The sequence below is a fragment of the Episyrphus balteatus genome, chromosome 3 (assembly GCF_945859705.1).
Source record: "Episyrphus balteatus chromosome 3, idEpiBalt1.1, whole genome shotgun sequence".
NCBI lineage: Eukaryota > Metazoa > Arthropoda > Insecta > Diptera > Syrphidae > Episyrphus > Episyrphus balteatus.
The window spans coordinates 115,092,064-115,110,777 of record NC_079136.1 but is presented as its reverse complement, the minus strand read 5'-3'; the positions used below and the strand labels follow the sequence as shown (position 1 = coordinate 115,110,777).

At 29.3% G+C, this 18,714-nt stretch overlaps 1 protein-coding gene across 6 annotated transcripts in view; it reads right to left on the bottom strand.

Moving 5' to 3' along the window:
• Nucleotides 1-887: 887 nt before the first annotated feature.
• The window catches only part of LOC129915990 (putative uncharacterized protein DDB_G0282133), a 103,163-nt gene continuing 85,336 nt past the window's right edge, over nucleotides 888-18,714 (bottom strand). For 3 of the 6 annotated variants that reach the window (XM_055995745.1, XM_055995741.1, XM_055995744.1), the window contains 5 exons: nucleotides 15,052-15,148; nucleotides 4,528-4,665; nucleotides 3,700-4,255; nucleotides 3,088-3,630; nucleotides 888-1,069 (listed from right to left, as the gene is read on the bottom strand). In XM_055995745.1, the coding sequence (XP_055851720.1) occupies nucleotides 960-1,069; nucleotides 3,088-3,630; nucleotides 3,700-4,255; nucleotides 4,528-4,665; nucleotides 15,052-15,148 (1,444 nt within the window). In that variant the 3' untranslated portion in view covers nucleotides 888-959. Of the gene's footprint in view, nucleotides 1,093-3,087; nucleotides 3,631-3,699; nucleotides 4,256-4,527; nucleotides 4,666-15,051; nucleotides 15,149-18,714 lie in introns of all 6 variants that reach the window. The other 3 variants (XM_055995742.1, XM_055995746.1, XM_055995743.1) reach the window with 3 other exon arrangements.

The window sequence follows — 18,714 nt, the reverse complement described above, 5'->3', positions numbered from 1 at the left end:
TAATAATAACAGTTTTTTTTTAATGAACAAGTTTTAATACATTATATAAACAAAGTAAAACAAAACATAAACTTGAAATAAAATTTTGTCGACAACTCTGATCGATCAATTTTACTTATTTTTTTCATTATTTCAAACATATTTAACGACAAAAATATATGTAAGTATAACTACAATAATAATATATAATAAACTTTTTGTAGTGACGGAGATTATTTTTAAATTTATTTTTAAATTTTTATAATTTATAGTGTTAAATATGAGTATAACTTATTTAGTAGGTAATATATTTAAGGTTTAAGATTTTATTTAAATTTATATTTTACGTACAAATCGTTGTAAAAATTCTTTGGAGCTATATTCAATTTTCATTTACTTTAAGATAAATTCTACTTATATATAAGTTTGTTTTTTAATTTACTTTTAAGTTTAATTTATTTTTATTTAACTTTAAAATTTATGATTTTTAGATATTTTTTTTTTTTTTTTTTTGAAAAATTCAATCGAAGCTAAATCTTCTAGTAAATTATTTAAATAATTATTAGCCAAAAGCTATTATTACATTCTTTATACTTAATTTAATTAAAATTTTTTTTCATTAAGTTTATTTAAATTTTCACAGTGTTTTCTTATAATGATGGACATCCGTCCATCATTTTTATTGAAATATTACGTATATATATTTTGTAAATACTACTTCCAAATAAATCCTAATAATTATATTTTATATCATAATAATGCTTTCTAAAATATCCTGTTTTAGTCCAATTTTTTCTATGTTATTTAACTTTTTCAATAATAAAAAAAAATATCTCACATACAAAACTTCATTCAAGTGAATAATTTTAAGCTTTTATACTTTCATTTTATAAAATTTTTATTTGTTGTTTTATTTTTTTTTTTTATTATAATTTCCGATGTTTAAATAAATTATTAAATAATAATTAAATCTTTAATCGCTATACACGCGTTGGTGTACCAAATATCGGAGCACGACGTGGTGTTGGTGATGGATTATTATTTACGGAACGTCTGGGTGGACCTTGCTGACAATCAGAATAGGAACGATCTAAAATAAAAATGCAAGACACTCTTTAATTTAAAAAGAGAGTTTAAAAGAATAAAAAAAAAAAAACAATTAACATTGACTAGAATCGTGCAAGGATAATAAATTTAAAAAAAAAACATGCAATACATTGACAAAAATGAAAAGACAAGGCAAAAACTAACTTTACTTTTCTATTTATCAATAAATACTACAATTTTTCCAAATTGAACACATATAAATTTAGAAACTTAAACATGCTTCAGGTTTTTTTTTGTTTTGGAGCCTACCTATAGTTGGTGAAAACTTTCTAATAACAATTTTTACGCCTGTAAAAAATAAAGAAATCGAAACAAAAAACTGTGAAGGGTTGACATTTTCATGAAAACCCTAGAAGCAAACCTGACTACAAGAACTAAATCTTAAAACAAAATCTCAATCAAATTGTATAAGCAAAACTTTTCGACTTTCGAAATTTTTGAAGTAATTGAACCTAAATTTATAAACTGTGCTGAGTTTTTTTTTTCCTAAATTAAATTAAAATTGATAATAAATTTAAGATTGTGAATTTAATTGTGGATAGGATATGCTGAATAGCTGTTCTATAATTTCCCTTGAAAGTTATCTTAGTAATAAATATTACTGTTTTTCCTTTTTCTATAAATACTTGACACTATTAAATCAAAATAAGCTATGCTGAATACTTAGTTTTTCACGTAAAAAAGTTGTAAGCACACCTTTTTCTACTATAAAAAACTACGAAGTAATTAAAGCTACAATTTATAAACTGTGCTGAATATCTGAGATTTTTTTAAAATGTTGGTAAAGTTTTTTTATACATATAAAAAAATAAAAAGAGCTAATAAATAGAAATCAATAAATCTAATTATTCTTTTTTAATTGCTTTATGAAAATATTTAAAGGATGAGGTAAAAAAAACTAAGAATTTTTCGTTTTACTTTATTTTTAAATAAGAGTTTACAAAAAAACCTATTGTCCTCAGTTTCTTGAATATTTTGTAAGTAAAAAATTTTCGACCTCTAAATACTAAATATAGGCAAAATCAGAATTATAACATAATTTTAACTGCTCAATTTTCTAAAGATGTTTTCTAAGCCGAAAGTTTTCTTTAATATCATAATTTCTCTTTGAAAATAATTCCAACTCTGAAAAATCAAATGAAATCAAAATAAAGTTGCTGAATAGCCAAGTTATGAAAGCAAATATTTTGAAAGCGCACTTATTGATGATGAAAACCTTTAGATATGTAGGTATATGAAAGCAAGCATTTTTCAACTTTCCGAAACCATAATTTAGTTGAAAACCAAAACAAAATCTTTGCTGAATAGCTAAGATTTTCTTGCATATTTAGCAATCAAACGTTTTTCGATTCCCTAAAGCTGAATATACCGAACAAAATTTAAATCAAAGTCAAAACATAGTTTGAACTCCCAAATTATCCTAGAATATATTTTTACAAAAAATTTCCCACGTATCCGTTTTAACAATATCACAGTTTTACTTGCTCATTAGTTGATTGGGTCATAAAAACATTGTAAGCAGTCTTAATTTTATATTTTTAATTTAAGAAGAAGAGCTTTGTCCCAAATCTAAATATTAATCAAATGCAAACGTTTTGCTGAATAGCTGAATGTGCTTTATTGTTTGTAAGCACTACAATTTTCGACTGCTTGAATCTTTTATCAATACTATAAGGACTCATATTTATTTAAAACAAAAATGTATGGTTTTCATGCGTACAGTAAAAAATAAAAAAATAACTACTTACAAACAAACAAGAAATAGAATATGTACAAAACTAGCATGCAGTGCAATTGTAAAATAAATTATACCATTTTTTTTTTTTTTTACATTCCTTCTTCTAGTTGAGTGCTCGAATATCGATTAAATGACTTCCATTCCTATTTAGTCACAAAACATTTCAACGATAACAATACCGAATAATAGTGAATTTCGAGCAAAGACAACCAACCAACAAAATTATACAACCAAATAAAAAAGTTCTCTCTACAAATTCCTACCTCTAAACTTAATGCCTTGCGATTCATTTATGATTGCAGCCAAAGCAGGGTGCTGGTATCTTTCACGAAAGATACCCGAACCACTGTTGGTCGTCGATGTATTACCATTGCCATTACCATTTCCTCCTCCAACGCCAGCTGTTGCCGGTGAATGTTGTGGTGTCAGTGATTGATTTCCATTCATCTTGTAGTAACGATTCTGATTGGGATCATAAAGTTCATTGTGATTGAGACGGTTAACTGATTTAATGGATGAACAGCGATCTTCTTCGTTGCGTATTTTGAGAACGCGTTCTTGGACACTATACCGCGACCCATTTAGGGTATTGGCCTGATTCAAGTTGGTGATGTGATTGAGGTGTTTGGAACGAAAACTTCCTCCAGGCGAGTGCAACAGAGTGCCTCTTGATGAACTGACAGTGGTTTCGGTTGAATCCCGTGGACTGGCATGGTTGACATCACGGTAACTGGACGGACGATGAGTTGAGGGGGGAGTATCGAGGCCACTGTCATTGGCTGTATAATCGAGGTCTGTTGTTTGAACTAAATAAAACAAAAAAAAAACAGTTGCTTTGAGTTTGTGAAAATGGAATCACATTTTGTATATTTTACCTGAATGCCTAGTGTCAGTTGTAGGAGCCCTGGGCTTTCTGTACAACCAGTCTCGATCCAGTTCATTGCCATTCTCATTGTTGTTCCTGAACATTCTTGGGCGTCTAAGCTGCACTTCTTCGTCCTCTTCATCCACCACTTGGTTACTTCCAAAACTGCTATTGATAAAGATTCTTCTCGGTGAGCCATAAAGTCCATTCGAGAAGGAACTATTTTGACTGGCATAACCATTCGAGTATCGACTGAGATTCAAATTATTCGAATAGGGAATCTTTTGGGGCGTCGAGTGGTTAGTTGACATGCCACTATTATGATTCTCATTATTTAATGCGCTCAAATCAGGCACAGAATCGGAGAAGAGGAAGGGATTGGCTGAATTGCCATTCAACTTGTAATGCCGCCAGTCGTCTAGGGCGCTAGAATATGTGCCGCCCAGACCAAAGTGATGGGCTTGCAGTGAGGCATGTGAAACTGGAGCCGCAAGTGATGCACGCGATCTTGGACCTTGCGTGATTTTAAGTGTGCGCCGGCGTTCCTTCGATGTTAATGTACATTCCTAGAGAAAAAAGATTACAGAAATAAAGAGAAAAACAAGAAATGAAGATAATTAATGATCATATAGAAGACGATGTGAGTTGTGAGTGTTGAAGGAAGAGATCATGACATGCGTTTGTTTTTTGTTTTTTGTGTGGATGTTGTAACTAAAGTGTAATTCAACAGTAATTATTATTAAATAATTTTATGTTATCTTGTTGGAATTTTGTTTCCCTATTTTTTTTCAAGTGTAACGAGGTTAGTTGTTAAAATTTATGAGAGTAACGAACTTACCTCAAGCAATTCAAACCAATCTTCTAAGCCTTCATCGCATCGTAGGAGAACACGACCCTCACGACCAAGGAGCAAACCAATTGCACTGTACGAACGACGATTGAGCCATTCAACTTTTTCCACATCCACAAGTTTGACCTGGGAAAGATAATGAAGAAGAAAATTAGATGTTTGATTTATAAAATTACTTTGAAATTTATTAAGGTTCGGTTAGAGGTCTGACGAGTTTGAGCTGTTGTCTGTCATCAAAGGTCTTACAAGATCTTTAAATTAACTCCATATTTGTGTAGAAAACTTAAAGTTTTGTTCATACCTCGAAATATATTGTCAAATTAAAAATAAATGGGGTTTTTATTTGAATATTAAAGGAAGCAATATAACCACAAAATATTAAAGTATTTGTGGTTTCATGCGAAAGCATACCACCCGAAAGACTTGCAAGTTTTAGTACGGTAGTTCTAAATTAATTTTAAAACCTCAAAGACATTTGTTTATTGAGCAAAAAGAACAAAGTTTAAAATGACCAAGTTTTGATTACCATAACATTTTTAGTATTAGTTTTCAATGTAATACTTAAAACTTAATTAATTTAAGTTAATTAGGTGAGGGGTTAAAAAGTTAATCTTTAAATTTTGTTAGACATTATTTCTTTAGGTGAAACACTGATATCGCATTTGTAGTCTTTGTTCGTTTTTCTATACCTTCACGCACTCTGAAGTGATTGTTCTTTTTAGTACAAAAGTTACAATTTGTAATTTTTTTCTACAAAACCATAAAATTTATAAAATCAATCATGTACTAAAACAAAAAAAAAAAAATGTTTAAGTACAAATTTCAAAATAGATCTTGAAACTTAATAGGTATCAGTTTTATGTAACAACTTCAAAACAATTTTTAACAAAATTAATTCATTATGATTTTACAATCGTTTAATGGAATATTCTTCAAACAAGAACATTCACAAAAGTTTCATTAAATTTTTTTAGTTCAAAATTTTTGCTGGCATAAGAGAATTTTAGAATTCAGTTTTTAGTACAAGCGTTCAAAAGTATTTTTAATAAAACCATTTTAAGTACCCTTTATATTTTAGCACAATAGTTCTAAAAAAAGATCTGTTTTTTATTTCAAACGATTGTAACACACTGTAATTATATTTAATCAAAACTTAAGCATTTTACTTATATGTTCTAATTTTATTTTAATTCTTAATTCATCCCTGCTTTCAAAAAACTTGTTCTAAAACCCTGCTTGATGAAGAGCGATGAAGAATGATATGAAAATTCGATAAGAGAAAAAAGGGTCGGTGTTTTTTTCTTGTAGCTCAGTTCACAAAAATGTTTTAGTACAAAAATTTAACTGATTTAATACTGAATCTCTTAATTTCGTTTTTAGCTTTTCGGCATAAGGAGATTCCGAACATCCAGGATATAACAATATATTTACATTGATTTACTTAAGAGGGCAAACAAAAAAACAACTGTTAGCTCATTAACAACTTGCGTTACCTAATTTCGTCCAACAACAATAAATGTACTAAAAATGTTAAAAAAAGAATAAATTACGTCATTCTCCCCCTCCAATTTATTGCTCAACAGACCCGAATCAAATTATCTATCTTTCCGCCTACAAAACCCCATCTGGCCAGCTCAAAAATAAGAGTAACAAGTGCGTGCAGCTTATTTAATTTGACAACATTATTTTAATGTTAAACTCATCATTCACTGTTATAATTAAGAAGATACAAAAAGCCCATTAAACTTGAACTTTTCAAAAAACTTGTTCCAAAACATGGTTCTTAATGAGTTTTCTTATTTTTTTTTTTGTTCTTTTTTCTTTTATTACTATAGCCAGTCAGTGATTATGAATATTTTATTATTTTGTCTGCCTGCGTGGTGCGTACTCATTATGTGCGTTTTGCCTCTTCTGTTTTTAATGACAGACATTGCTAACCGTTAAATTCGAATGGAAGCATTCAATTTCACACTTTTTTATTATTATTTTTATTATTTTTGTTTCTACTGTTGGTGGTTTTCACTATACTCTTTACCTTTCAATCTCTTATACGAGTGTGATGCAAGGGTAGGTACACGTAGACGAGGTGTACACATGAATACTCCTACCTCAAAAACCAACTAGCTACTTACGCACGAAAAAAAATATATAAAATAATTTGTATGTTTAATGTTGAGAATCTTAGGTGGTATTAGGTATTACTGGCAAATTTCCCAAGAGTACGTGCCTCGTGCCATCGAGCAACAAGCATCTTCTATACTCAAATCATAATACTCAAAGCTCAATGAAAACCTTCTTCTTCATGACGCGAAACTGATTTGAATTTTTCGCTTTTTAATGTTAAATTTTGGTCTTTTATTTTTTGTTTCTTAAATTTTAAGGAGAAAAAGTAAAATTCTGTTTTTCATTTTTGTGTGTTTCCTAATTTCACTGTCATTATCACAAGAGACTACAAGAGTGTTGTTGGATGTTAATAAATTCACATGAGACTAATGGAAATGCGCGAAAAACAAGATATTGATATTAGCAAAGATTTTTGAAAGAGAATATTTCAAAATTTTATTTTTAGAAACACAAAATAATGTGCCACATTAATAATAAGTTGAAGATTATATTTTTTTTTTCTTTAGGTTTTTATAATTTATGAGACATCTGTTGCTAGAAATTATTATGAAAGAAAATCAAATTTGTTTTGAATTGGTTTCAAATTAGTTTTATTTTAGTTTTACATCAACTGCAAATCGAGTGCAAACATAATTTATGAACTATTCTGTTATTGAAATGTTTGCAGATTTATGAAAGAAATTAGCTTACATAAAAGGTTTTAAATCGGTTGCACATTAATTTTAAATAGGTAGATAACAAATTGATTGCAAGTTAATCGTATAATTTTTTTAATGCTTGAATTCATTTCGAATTCGCAGCAAATTCTTCAAAGAAAAAAATATTCTAAGTCACTAACAGTCGAAGACAGTTTTTTGTGCTTTTGCAAATTAGTTTAAAATCAGTTGCAAAACAAAATTAAAATTTGAGTTAAAAAATCTGCTGCAAAATAATTTCGAATACTAATTTCAAAACGAAATATGTAATATAAAACATAAATTTGTTTTCATAAAGGTTTGAAATTAGTTTCAAATAGTTGAAAGTTTGAAGGATACAAAAATATTTTAAATTTTAGTTTCGAATCAGTTGCATATTAATTCAGAATAGAATGTTGATGAAAAAATATGTCCGTTATGTAAGTTCAAAGTTTCAAGTCTCTGGATCAATGGGAAATTATTTCATTTTTGAAATCTTACAAATAACCATTTCTTACAAATAACCGGTCACCCTTTGTCAACTGGCAAGAAAAGTCTAAATCTATATTAAGAAATCGCTGGAAAAGTTCTAGACGAATTTTAATAACATATTTTATAATGAATGTGAATTGTATAACATAGAAAAAATAAATGAACTTTGGCACTCTTGTCGCGATTTGTTACATAAATTAATCTATTGGTATCAATTAATCAAATCATTGAAGAAGACAGAGAGGCTAGGATAGTGCTTTTTTATCTGGATTTTTACTACTATCCAGTGTAGTCTCCCATAAATGTTATACAAAAATTAAAATTTGACCGAAAAACTTCAATTCTAAAAAAAATTAAAATTAAAATGAAAATGCAAATGTTTTTAAATCAACTACAAACTATTTTAAGCTTTATCATAATTGGTTTCAAAGAAGTCTCAAATCAGTTGCAGTTCAGTTGATATAACATTATCATCCAATTCTTAACCTTTCCTTTTTGTTTAAATTGAATTCCAAACAAAAAACCATATACAAAAAGTGACTTTTAATAAAACCAAAAAAATAAAAAAAAATTATCTGAAAATTAACAAACTCCTTCACCTATTTTAATTTAAATTAAATTTACTTTCACCACAAAATTCAAGCAAAAAAAGTACAAGTTCTGACCAACGAACCAAAAGTGTTTTGTGCTTCCTATGCTCTATGGTGGTCAATTGGCCCCCTGATGAGTGCCTCTGCTTAACGATGCTGAAATTAATTTCTGGTCTTTTGGGAATGAAAAATCACCCGACCATGTCAAATATAATTAGTCTTAAAACTTATTAACAAAAAAAAAAAAAAAAAAAAAACACACAAAACCACCATCGTCATACTTGTCAAGAAAAAAATATTAAAATAACTGACAATGACAGCATGTTTCCGGCACACGCCACACAAGCATGATAATCCCTTAATTTTCTTTTTTAAATTTAGAACAAAAGTGCTAAAATAATAAACTTATAGAGATATTATTTTATATACATTTTCCCAGGCTTATTGAATCCACATATTAGACCAAATTCATGGGATAACTAAAACGCTAACACCTTCAGCGGTAGTATCAATAAATCGAATCAAATACTCTATATTCCCAAAAGATATGTAGGTAACTCGTAGATGCCAATGGTTAAAATATAGGTTTTTAAATTGCTATATGAAAAACGAGTTTGGAAAATTCCCTATGAAAACCTAAATTTCCACCTCGAAGCCATTTTCAAAATGAAAATTGTGTTTTTAGCCCAAATATAAGCGCCAAACACCAGTCGCCACTGCTGCTGCTGCTGCTGCTGCTACCAAACAATATTCATCGATTCATCCACACAAAAACGGAACGATCCTATATCAATAAATGGTTTATGGCGAAATTTACCGTTGTTGTGATTCCAATGAAAAATCAATTAATTTTTCGGTTGTGGCCGGTTGGTTAAAATTAGAAAATTTTTCGTGTATGGTTCGCTCTCTTGTGTGTCGGAACTCGTCATATATGTACACGGATGTGTGTACAAAATGAGATTAGAAAATAAATAGGAAGAAAATAAAAAAACAAAAATAAAATTGAAATTCGAAAAACGAATATAACGAAGTGAAACGATGAAAACTTAATTATTGTTTGCTGAAGAGGCTTTATTAGTTCTGGGTGTTGAATTTGTATCGTTTGAGGAGAAATTTTAAATGAATAGAAATGAAGTAGCTATGTCAATTTGGTGCTGTGTTGATTTGCAAAAGGATCATTGGAAATTAGGTACAATTTAATTTTAATGTGTACTAAATAGCAAGTATTCTATATGTTAAGGCAGATAACGAGATTTTACTAAGACATTTGAAAAAAATATCGGGTTTTAGTACATGTGTACTAAAAGTGTGGTAAAAGAAACCGTTTTTTTTTTTTAAAGTTTTCCAGTTTCTGTAAAATAAAATAATATAAAATAATGGTGTTTATTTAGTACTTTAGTACTAATTATAGAAATAATAATAATTGTTTATTTAAAAATTAGTAAAATAAATAGACTACAGTAGTTAGTCAGACATGCTATTGCGCTAGTAAATCTAGTGATCTTGTTCTTGTGTACTAAAAAAAACTTAATAGGGATTTAGTTTGTATAAAATAGAATAATTTAGTGCCAGTTGTACAAACGTGGATCAGCCATGGTTCAGGAAGTTAACCCACCGATTTCGGCGGATTAGCTGCGGATCAACTTCAGTTCAAGCATGAATATGTGACTATTTCTACATATATGAACCTTGAACCAGTGCCAAACTTCAGCCTTGCTACCGATTTCAGAAGATAAAAGTTGCTGATTCACGGATTAAATATTTGTACAACTGGCCCTTAATGAAACATTTTTAGCACTAAAAAAGGAACCAATTCTGTGTGTTCCGAAGCGATATAATTTCACTTGTATTAATGTTTTTTTTTTTTTTTTGTATATAGACAATTGAATGAATCATCAGTTTTTTAGTACTTGTGTACTAAGAAAATATCCAAAAGATTATGTTATTAATATAAAAAGTCATGATTGTGAGATATAAAATAATAACGAATATTTAGTACTTTTGCACTAATTGAAAGAATAAAATGATTGTTACTTTTAAATATTAAAACAAATAGAATATAATGGATGTGGTTCCAATGCGTTTTTTATGAACTTGGCACGTTTCTGTTGTTATTTTATAATTTTTGGTTACTTAAAATAGTATCTACTTCAAAAAAATATAATTTAGACAAAATGGAAACTAGTTTTAAATTATAATATTTAACATTCTTATACTAAAAACGGAATCCATTTTGTGTGTACTTAAAATATATTAAAGCGAAAAGACAATAGAATAAATAATAAAATCATTTATTTGGATAAAAACACCCAAACACATAGGTCTCTAAGGTTACTTACACAACTCTCACTCTGAGTGTTTTGGCAAGTATCACTTAGTTAATGAAATGACTATGTTACTACTATTTTAAAACATTTTTGAAGTTATACTTCTTATGGGACGGTGGGTATGAAAAATTGTTTTTTGACAAGAATGTCAAAGGGATTATGACGCGATCCCCATCTCCGAGAGAATTAGGCAGCAGGGCTTTCGTTTCACCTTTAGAGTTGGTAGTACTTTAGTATTTAAAAATGCAGTACGCCGCAGTTCGGTAAAAAAAACACACACAACACGTGGCAAGTTGCATGTTTCATGTCGCAAGTTGCATGTGGCATGTACCATGTGGCATGAATCATGGTGCAAGTACATGTGGCATGTAGCAAGTACCACGAGGCATGTGGAATTCAGTATGCAAAATGTGGCAAGTTGTATGTGGCAAGTTGCATGGGGCAAGTTGCATGTGGCAAGTTGCCACAAAAAACAAAAACGTAAATGCTCATAAATAAAAGGAAAAGAAAACAACATAGACTTAAACTAAACTTGAATTGATCATCAATCGTAGATAAAATTTAATTTTTTTTCTCAAAAATTTAGCCCGGAAATTGGAATGAATATTCTTAATTTCCAATTATAAAGATTTTTTCATGCATTAACTATATTCAGGGAAGTCAGATTGTCTTGGGTTAAGGTACGGAGATAGCATCAAAATATTTCCTAAGAATACCATGAGCTGAGATTGTTAAAAAAATACGCTGTTTGGTTATCTTAATAATAATATAAAACAAAAATAATACAAATATCAAATTAAATTCATCTAATATACTGAGTGAGAAGTATAACTTCAGTCGCGTGTACATGTGTACACACACTCTTTTTTTTAGTCACAAGACTATAATTTCATTCAGAAATTTTTAAATTACCAAAGAAGTATAACATTTGCCTTTGTACTAAAAACTTTATGTACACCAAAGTAACGGAAAATAAATCCACTTTTGCTATCACCACTAAACTTGAAAATTTAATTTAAAAGTTAATCATTTTATTTCACTTTCATTGAACTAGTTCATTTCATTGAGGTCTTCAACCTTTTGAACTACCTTACATTTATAAAATTTCCACTACAATTGTAGAAACCAAAACAAGAAAAAAAAACTGTAAAACCACCCAGATCATCGTAAAGCTGGCATCCGTTTCAAGAGATAAACTCTTTTTATTTTATTTAATGATGATTTTTTTTGCTCTTCTTCTATGTAACATTAATGCCATTTTAATTGCAAAAAAAAATTAAAAAAAAAAAAAAAACATCAGAGAAGAAAATTTCCTCTATCTCTAACAGTGTATTGTACGCGTACCTACTTTTTATTATTTTTTTTTCTATTTTTGCAAATTCCACTATTATTTACCACCAATAGTGTACTTCATCAACTTGTGGCTAGAGTAAAAAATATATGCATTCGTATTGTTGATTAAAACTCATCGTCATCATCATCTTCATTGGTTCTGCAATTATCAATCAATCACTAGACCGAGAACGGAAATTTTCATTTGTAACCAAAAAAAAGAAAAATAAAAATCTTTTATTTTTTTGTGATTGCCATTATCTCTGTTTTCGTGGAATAACTTTTGCACAAGAAAAACAAAATAAACTAAAAGTAAAAAAAAAAAACTATTTTACAAGATTTTTATTTTTTTTTTTTTATTTTTATTGAATTTTATTTCCTGCAGCGATTGATAATATTGTTTGGTTTTCTTAATTAATTCAATGCTTGATTGATTACTATGATTTGAACTTTTGTTGGAAGTTTATTGACCCCAAATATCGTGAATAATTTTACACTAATCTGAAGACTATTAAAAATGACCAAACAAATCTCCAACATAAAATAAAAAGAATATTTGAAGATGATTTATGCTATTAAATGTACAATGAACGCTCCAACTTAAAAAGAAAAGAGGACTAATGCTATGATAAAGACAAATATGCAGAACGCTTTTAATCTTTGAAAATTAATAGAATCTTTATTTTTTTTTTTTCGATTTCAACTACAATTTGATAATATTATTTATTGAGATCAATAAAATTCAAGTTTCTCGATCGATTTCCTTAACACTTATATTATTTGAAGGAACACGATGAATTATAAAATATAAAAAAAACAACAAAAATTTGTTTTATTAGTATGAAAAAATCACATTGACTGTGTGCGGTGACGAATTGGTTGCGTTAGAAAGGCGACTAGGAAAATGGTTATAAAAATTAGTCGCACAAAAGCTTACACAAGCATTTAAGACACCTTTCGTGTAAAATTTTGTGGTAGTACTTATGAACATCACTTAAATTAATAAGAAATTATCTCTCAAAATAAATTAGTGAGGCGACTTAGCATTAAAAAAGATTTCAATCGTGCACTTTGTGATAAAAGCATGAAATTAACATCGTTGGTAGTACTGAAAAAAAGAGTTATTTTGAGATATTGGGCCACCTTGTATTCCATCCGGCAGGGTAGATACAAGACTTTTTCTGTTATGCATATCATAGTATAGGCAATGAAACATTTGTATTAATATGATACATGATTTAGAGGTATTTTCTAACGCCCGATCGAATAAAATCAATACCAAAATGTCTCGACCATCATGTAAAAAGTTATTGGACTCTTTATAAATTGCCTTTTACTCAAAGAGCAAGAGTCAGAATATTACCAAGTACTCTTTGAAAAAAAGTGATAGTGGTAGTGGTAATATCATGTATCATATTAATACAAATGTTTCATTGCCTACACTATGATATGCAACAAAGCGAGTGCATTACAGAAAAAGTCTTGTATCAACTATCTACCCTTCCGAATGGAATACAAGGTGGCCCAATATCTCAAAATAACTCTTATAATAACTACGAATGATATAAATTTCATGCTTTTATCACAAAGTGCACGATTTAGATGCTAAGCCGCCTCACTAAATTAGTTATTTGTTGAGAATAAAAATTTTGAACTGAATGATTAATTTCTTTTTCTATAGAAAAAATATTACGCATACACCACAGTGACCCACATGGTATAATTCGATTTGTCACTTGAATGATATGTGTAGGTATATTTTTAAAGATCTAGCTTCACATAATATACACTTGAAGACTCCAAAATAGGGTTGGCTTCATATACAAAGAAAAAGTATTTCCATAACTCCTGCAGGAAGTAAAAAATTAAAAAAAAAATCGTGCTATTTTTAGTGATTTTCAATATGCTGTATCTCAGTGAAAAGTGGTCGTATCATGACAAAACTAAATATTATACTAAATATTTTATTTCAAATAGTGAAATAGCAAAACCATTAGAATTATACCCTAACCAATATTTTATCTTACGAAAGTGAGAACATTTTTTCTCAGAAGCTAAGATTTTCTGAAAACTTCCAGTATATTTGCAAACTCTTATGATAAATACTTCAAAACTACATGTTATCGATATTTTTAATCAAAATACTGAAAATTAAGTCGAATCATAACCAAATAATAATTTCAACATTCTCAACATTTTTCTTCCACTGTCACAAGTGTCTCTAACATTACTCTCATTTTTAACATAGCATAACACTTAAAAGTGTCAAAGTCCTAACAACAACCTCTTAACAAAGTTTTACACTCGTAACCTAAATTTTCTTGTCATTTTTTTTTCATAACCTTGAGGTCAAATTGCTTAGTAAAAAAAACTTCATAACCAAACCCAACAATAATAAACAAAATCTTAAACAACATGAACATAATTTGTACCCCAAACACTTTGCAATAAAAACAAAACTTGAAACTACTGTCTTTTTTTTTCTTCTAAACCCAAGCAATAAGCCCATTTAACCAACACTAAAGTGGGTAAAACTTGAACAATACCCACTTCTCTTTAGGTGCTACTACAAAATGCCAAAAGCATTTTCAGCCACTTCAATAACTTGATTAAGAAAATAATGAAAAAAATAGACACAAAAAACTTGACCGCACCTGGCCTGGGTATTTAACAAAAGATTAATAATACAAAAAAAGTCCTATCCAGTGTAACCACTTTTGTTTTTTTTTTTTTTTATATTTTTTGTTTTTATAATAAATCGTTTCTCTTTAAGTATTTTGTGTTAAAGAGACAAATCAGCTGAGGTAATTTAATTGGATTACCAGTTGTTGTGTGTTGTGATATTATTGGTGTCACAAGTCTTAATAGAGGCTTAAGTCAAAGCAAGTATTCAACTCTCAGTTTGGAGATACAAAAAAAAAAAAAAAAAAAATGGATACAAAAAAGATGATTAATGATTGTTTGCTGACTTACCTTAAATATAAATTGTCCCATGTCTGAGGCCCGTTCATTGGCTGATCCTGAAGCACGTTTAAAGCAATGCAGGTAATCACGTGTGAGAACGAAATATCTAAAAAACAAAAATGAAACAAATAATTTTTTTTTTCGTCAAAAGAGATAACTTTTAATTTTTAGGGTTGCCACTTTATGTGGTTTTCATTAAAAAATCCCCCCTTTTTTCCCACACTAATCTCTTTTTATTATCTTCCATAATTCCATGATTCTTTTGAAACAATTTAATTCGATTTAAAGTTTTTTTTTGCAACCACCACAAATCTGAAGATAATTATTTAAGAAAAGTTGCAAACTTTTATCCCCCTACACACAATTTCCCTCAATTTCTGTCCCTCTTAATTCTACTTATCTTCTCCCATAAATAGAACCCTCTTATTAATATACCTTTCTGAATACCTATATATTTTTTTTTCTATATAATTTTTTCCGCACATAACCATAAGAAATGAGATAATAATAAAATGAGATAAATTCTCTCGCACAATTGTTGTCCCAGGAGAATAGATGGTTATAGAAAAGTCGTCGTTATATTTATATGTAGTATAACAGCAACATAGCGCAACTAAAGCCATCATGTGAATAATAAAGGAGTTGGTATAAGCCATCAACTTATATGCAACTTTATGTTGCAACACTAGTTTATACATCGTGTTGGAATATAGTCTCTCCCTATCTCCCCCCCCCCCCCCCCCCCGAAGAACTCTCTCTTCTTCTTCATTTTCTAGTCTTTTATATATAATTCTTCATGCCATAACATATGATTCGTGCATTATCTCTTGCATCCAACACATCATCGTTTTGTTCGAAGAAGGTAAAAAGGATGATATGAAGGATATGATGTATAGTTGTCGGTTGAGGGGGGAAATTATGTTGAATGGCATGAGATATGGGGGTGTAGCATCATCAGTGTTGTTATTATCATTTTTTCTTTACCGTAATTCTGACGTTTTACACTTGGTATCTCCCTCATAGTCACTCTGGGTCTGTAGGGACAATGAAGACTGCAAAAAAAACTTCTACATTGAACAAGTTTTTCAAACCAAAAAAGGAAAAAAAAAAAGAAATCTCCTCGAAAGGCTAATGCAATGGACTTGGAAAATTGTTAACGATGCGATGTACATATTATAACAGGGTCGAATTTGGTTTTTTGAAGGTGCACCTCTTTATCACCTTTTTTAGTTTATTTTGTTAGGCACTGATAAGTCTCATTCCAAGTGCTGACAGTCGAGTTTAAAAATTGGTGTAAAATGAATAATGAGTTAATATTGAAAAAATTAAAATAAAAAAAAATAAGGTTGCCACTTTTAAAATGGAAATAAGTGTGACCAATTTGGCAATCATATTGAAATAAAAAAAAAACATTACAATTTTCTACGAAAAATTATGATTTTGTACATAACATAACCGCTAAAGTATACACTTTACATTACCCGAAAGTTTTTTGTACCTTGAATGTCGTTGTTTCTTGAATGTCGGGAGCCATCTCTCAAATTCAAGCATGGCAACCCTGCTCAAATCCTTAAAACCTTATACAAACACTTTTTTCTGAACAAATATGATAGGGCGACCACCAGTGAATTAGTAAATGATATTCACAGTTTGAGTTGAGACTTGCACATCGGGTTTTTGCGCTGAAAAAACTCGCTTTAGTTTTGGCTTTTGGTGGCGATGACACCCCTCCACGAAGAAGCTATTCCAGGCCCAAAAACTTTAATCACTGAGCGACATTAAGGCCTTGTGTGAATTGCGTTAAAATTTGTGTTAAAATTTTCACTTTGGTTTACATTTTATCATGCTCTCCATAGCTAAATAAATTTTAACTTTTTAACCCACTTTATTCACCACGCAAGTGTCAAAATTTAAGGTGAAAAATCTTAACATAATTCATACACGGCCTAAGAAGCACACTTTCGAACAAGACAAAAGAAAGTATCAATGGCCTGTGACAAATGTAAAGGAGCAATCCGCAAGTGGCAGCTTGTAAGTACGATTGCCACTGGTGAAAAAAAATTCCTACCAAAATTCCCCAAAAATCCTACCAAATCTCGAATTTTTGTTTTTAACTGATAAAATGATTAAAAGTTCGAAAACAGTTACTACATTAAAAGTATGTACATTACAACTACAAAGGCCACTTTTTGCTAGAATTGCAGAGAATAAAAATTAAGCAAAACGAAGAAAACAATTTTTTTTTTTTAATTCCAGAGAATAAAAATGAAGCAAAACGACAAACGAGAAAAAAAGGTTAATTTCTAGTTTTTGATAAAAAAAAAAACATTACGAAGATTTTCTGATGGTCTTCAGAAAATTTCGTTGCTTTTATCATTTCAAAACTAAAAATTGGTATTTCAAAGATCTGAAGTTCTGAAGTCATCTTTTTTTAAAGCGGAGTGATTGAATGAAATTAAAATTTGTAGTGACCTCTCCTCCAAAATGAGTTTTGGTACCACAAAGGTTCATCAGTTAGATGCAAAATTTTGGTCAATTTCTGACGTTATCTGGATGAACTTTTAATTGAAGTCTTGAAGCTAGTTTTTCTTACTAGGTAATGCATTGAAATTGCAACTTTTAGAAACAGATTTTGTAATCTATGTATTAGAAAGAAATTAAATAAATGTAATTGACTGACTTGAGAATAAAGCGTTTAATAGTCATTCTAAAAACTATATAAAAAAGTAAGTATTTTAAGGTGACTTAAAAAAAACCTACCAAATCGAGTTTAAACCTACCAACCTACCAAAGCCGAAAAAAACCTACCAAATTTTTTAGGATTTTACCAAAACGGCAACCCTGCTTGTAAGTGCCTAAGTGGTAAATTGAAAGTGGCAAATGGATAGTGATAAGATTAAGTACCAAGTTACAAGAAGGTATGCAAGAAGTGGAATGGTGGAAATGACAAGTGGCAGGTTTAGTGAGAGATCAAAATTAAACCAAAGTTAAACTACCTATTTGAGTTAACTCGGATGAGTGAATTTAAGTAATGCGTTTTATGTTTTATTCTTGTGCAAAAGAATGCATTCTGCAGTGAAAAATGTGTGCTAAATTTATTTGCAATGATTGTTGACATTTGACAAATAACTCTGAGTTAACTTTAACATTAAAATAACTGGCTCTTTAAATCTATAAAAATCTTTAGTATTATTTATGAGTTTATAAATTTATGAAATATTGTTATTATTATTAATCTCAACAATTATAATTATAAGCAAATGATGTCTGTCAACTTATTTAGGAGAACTGCAACTTTCTTTTAATTGTTATTTGAAAACCGGAACAATAAAAAAACAATAATAAAATCTTTAAATAAAAAAATCGTGTTTTAAACAAAGAATTAATCTTCAAATCAATATGATGTACATACTTATTGATATAATGTATATATAAAATTGTTGTTTGCTATAAAAAGAATACTGCCAGTCTATACCATCATCAGTTGATCTTTGTTTGTCAAACATCATCATCAATATGAAGGTAGAATAAAAAAAAAAAAACATAATATTATCCTTACTTTTCAATTTTTGTTTCTTTTTTTTAGTTTTTGCAGTTCTTATTCCTACTATTTGCCCTGTTCTTTGTTGCAGTCAGTTCAAGTGGCTATGCTGCTCCTGCTAGACCAGTCGA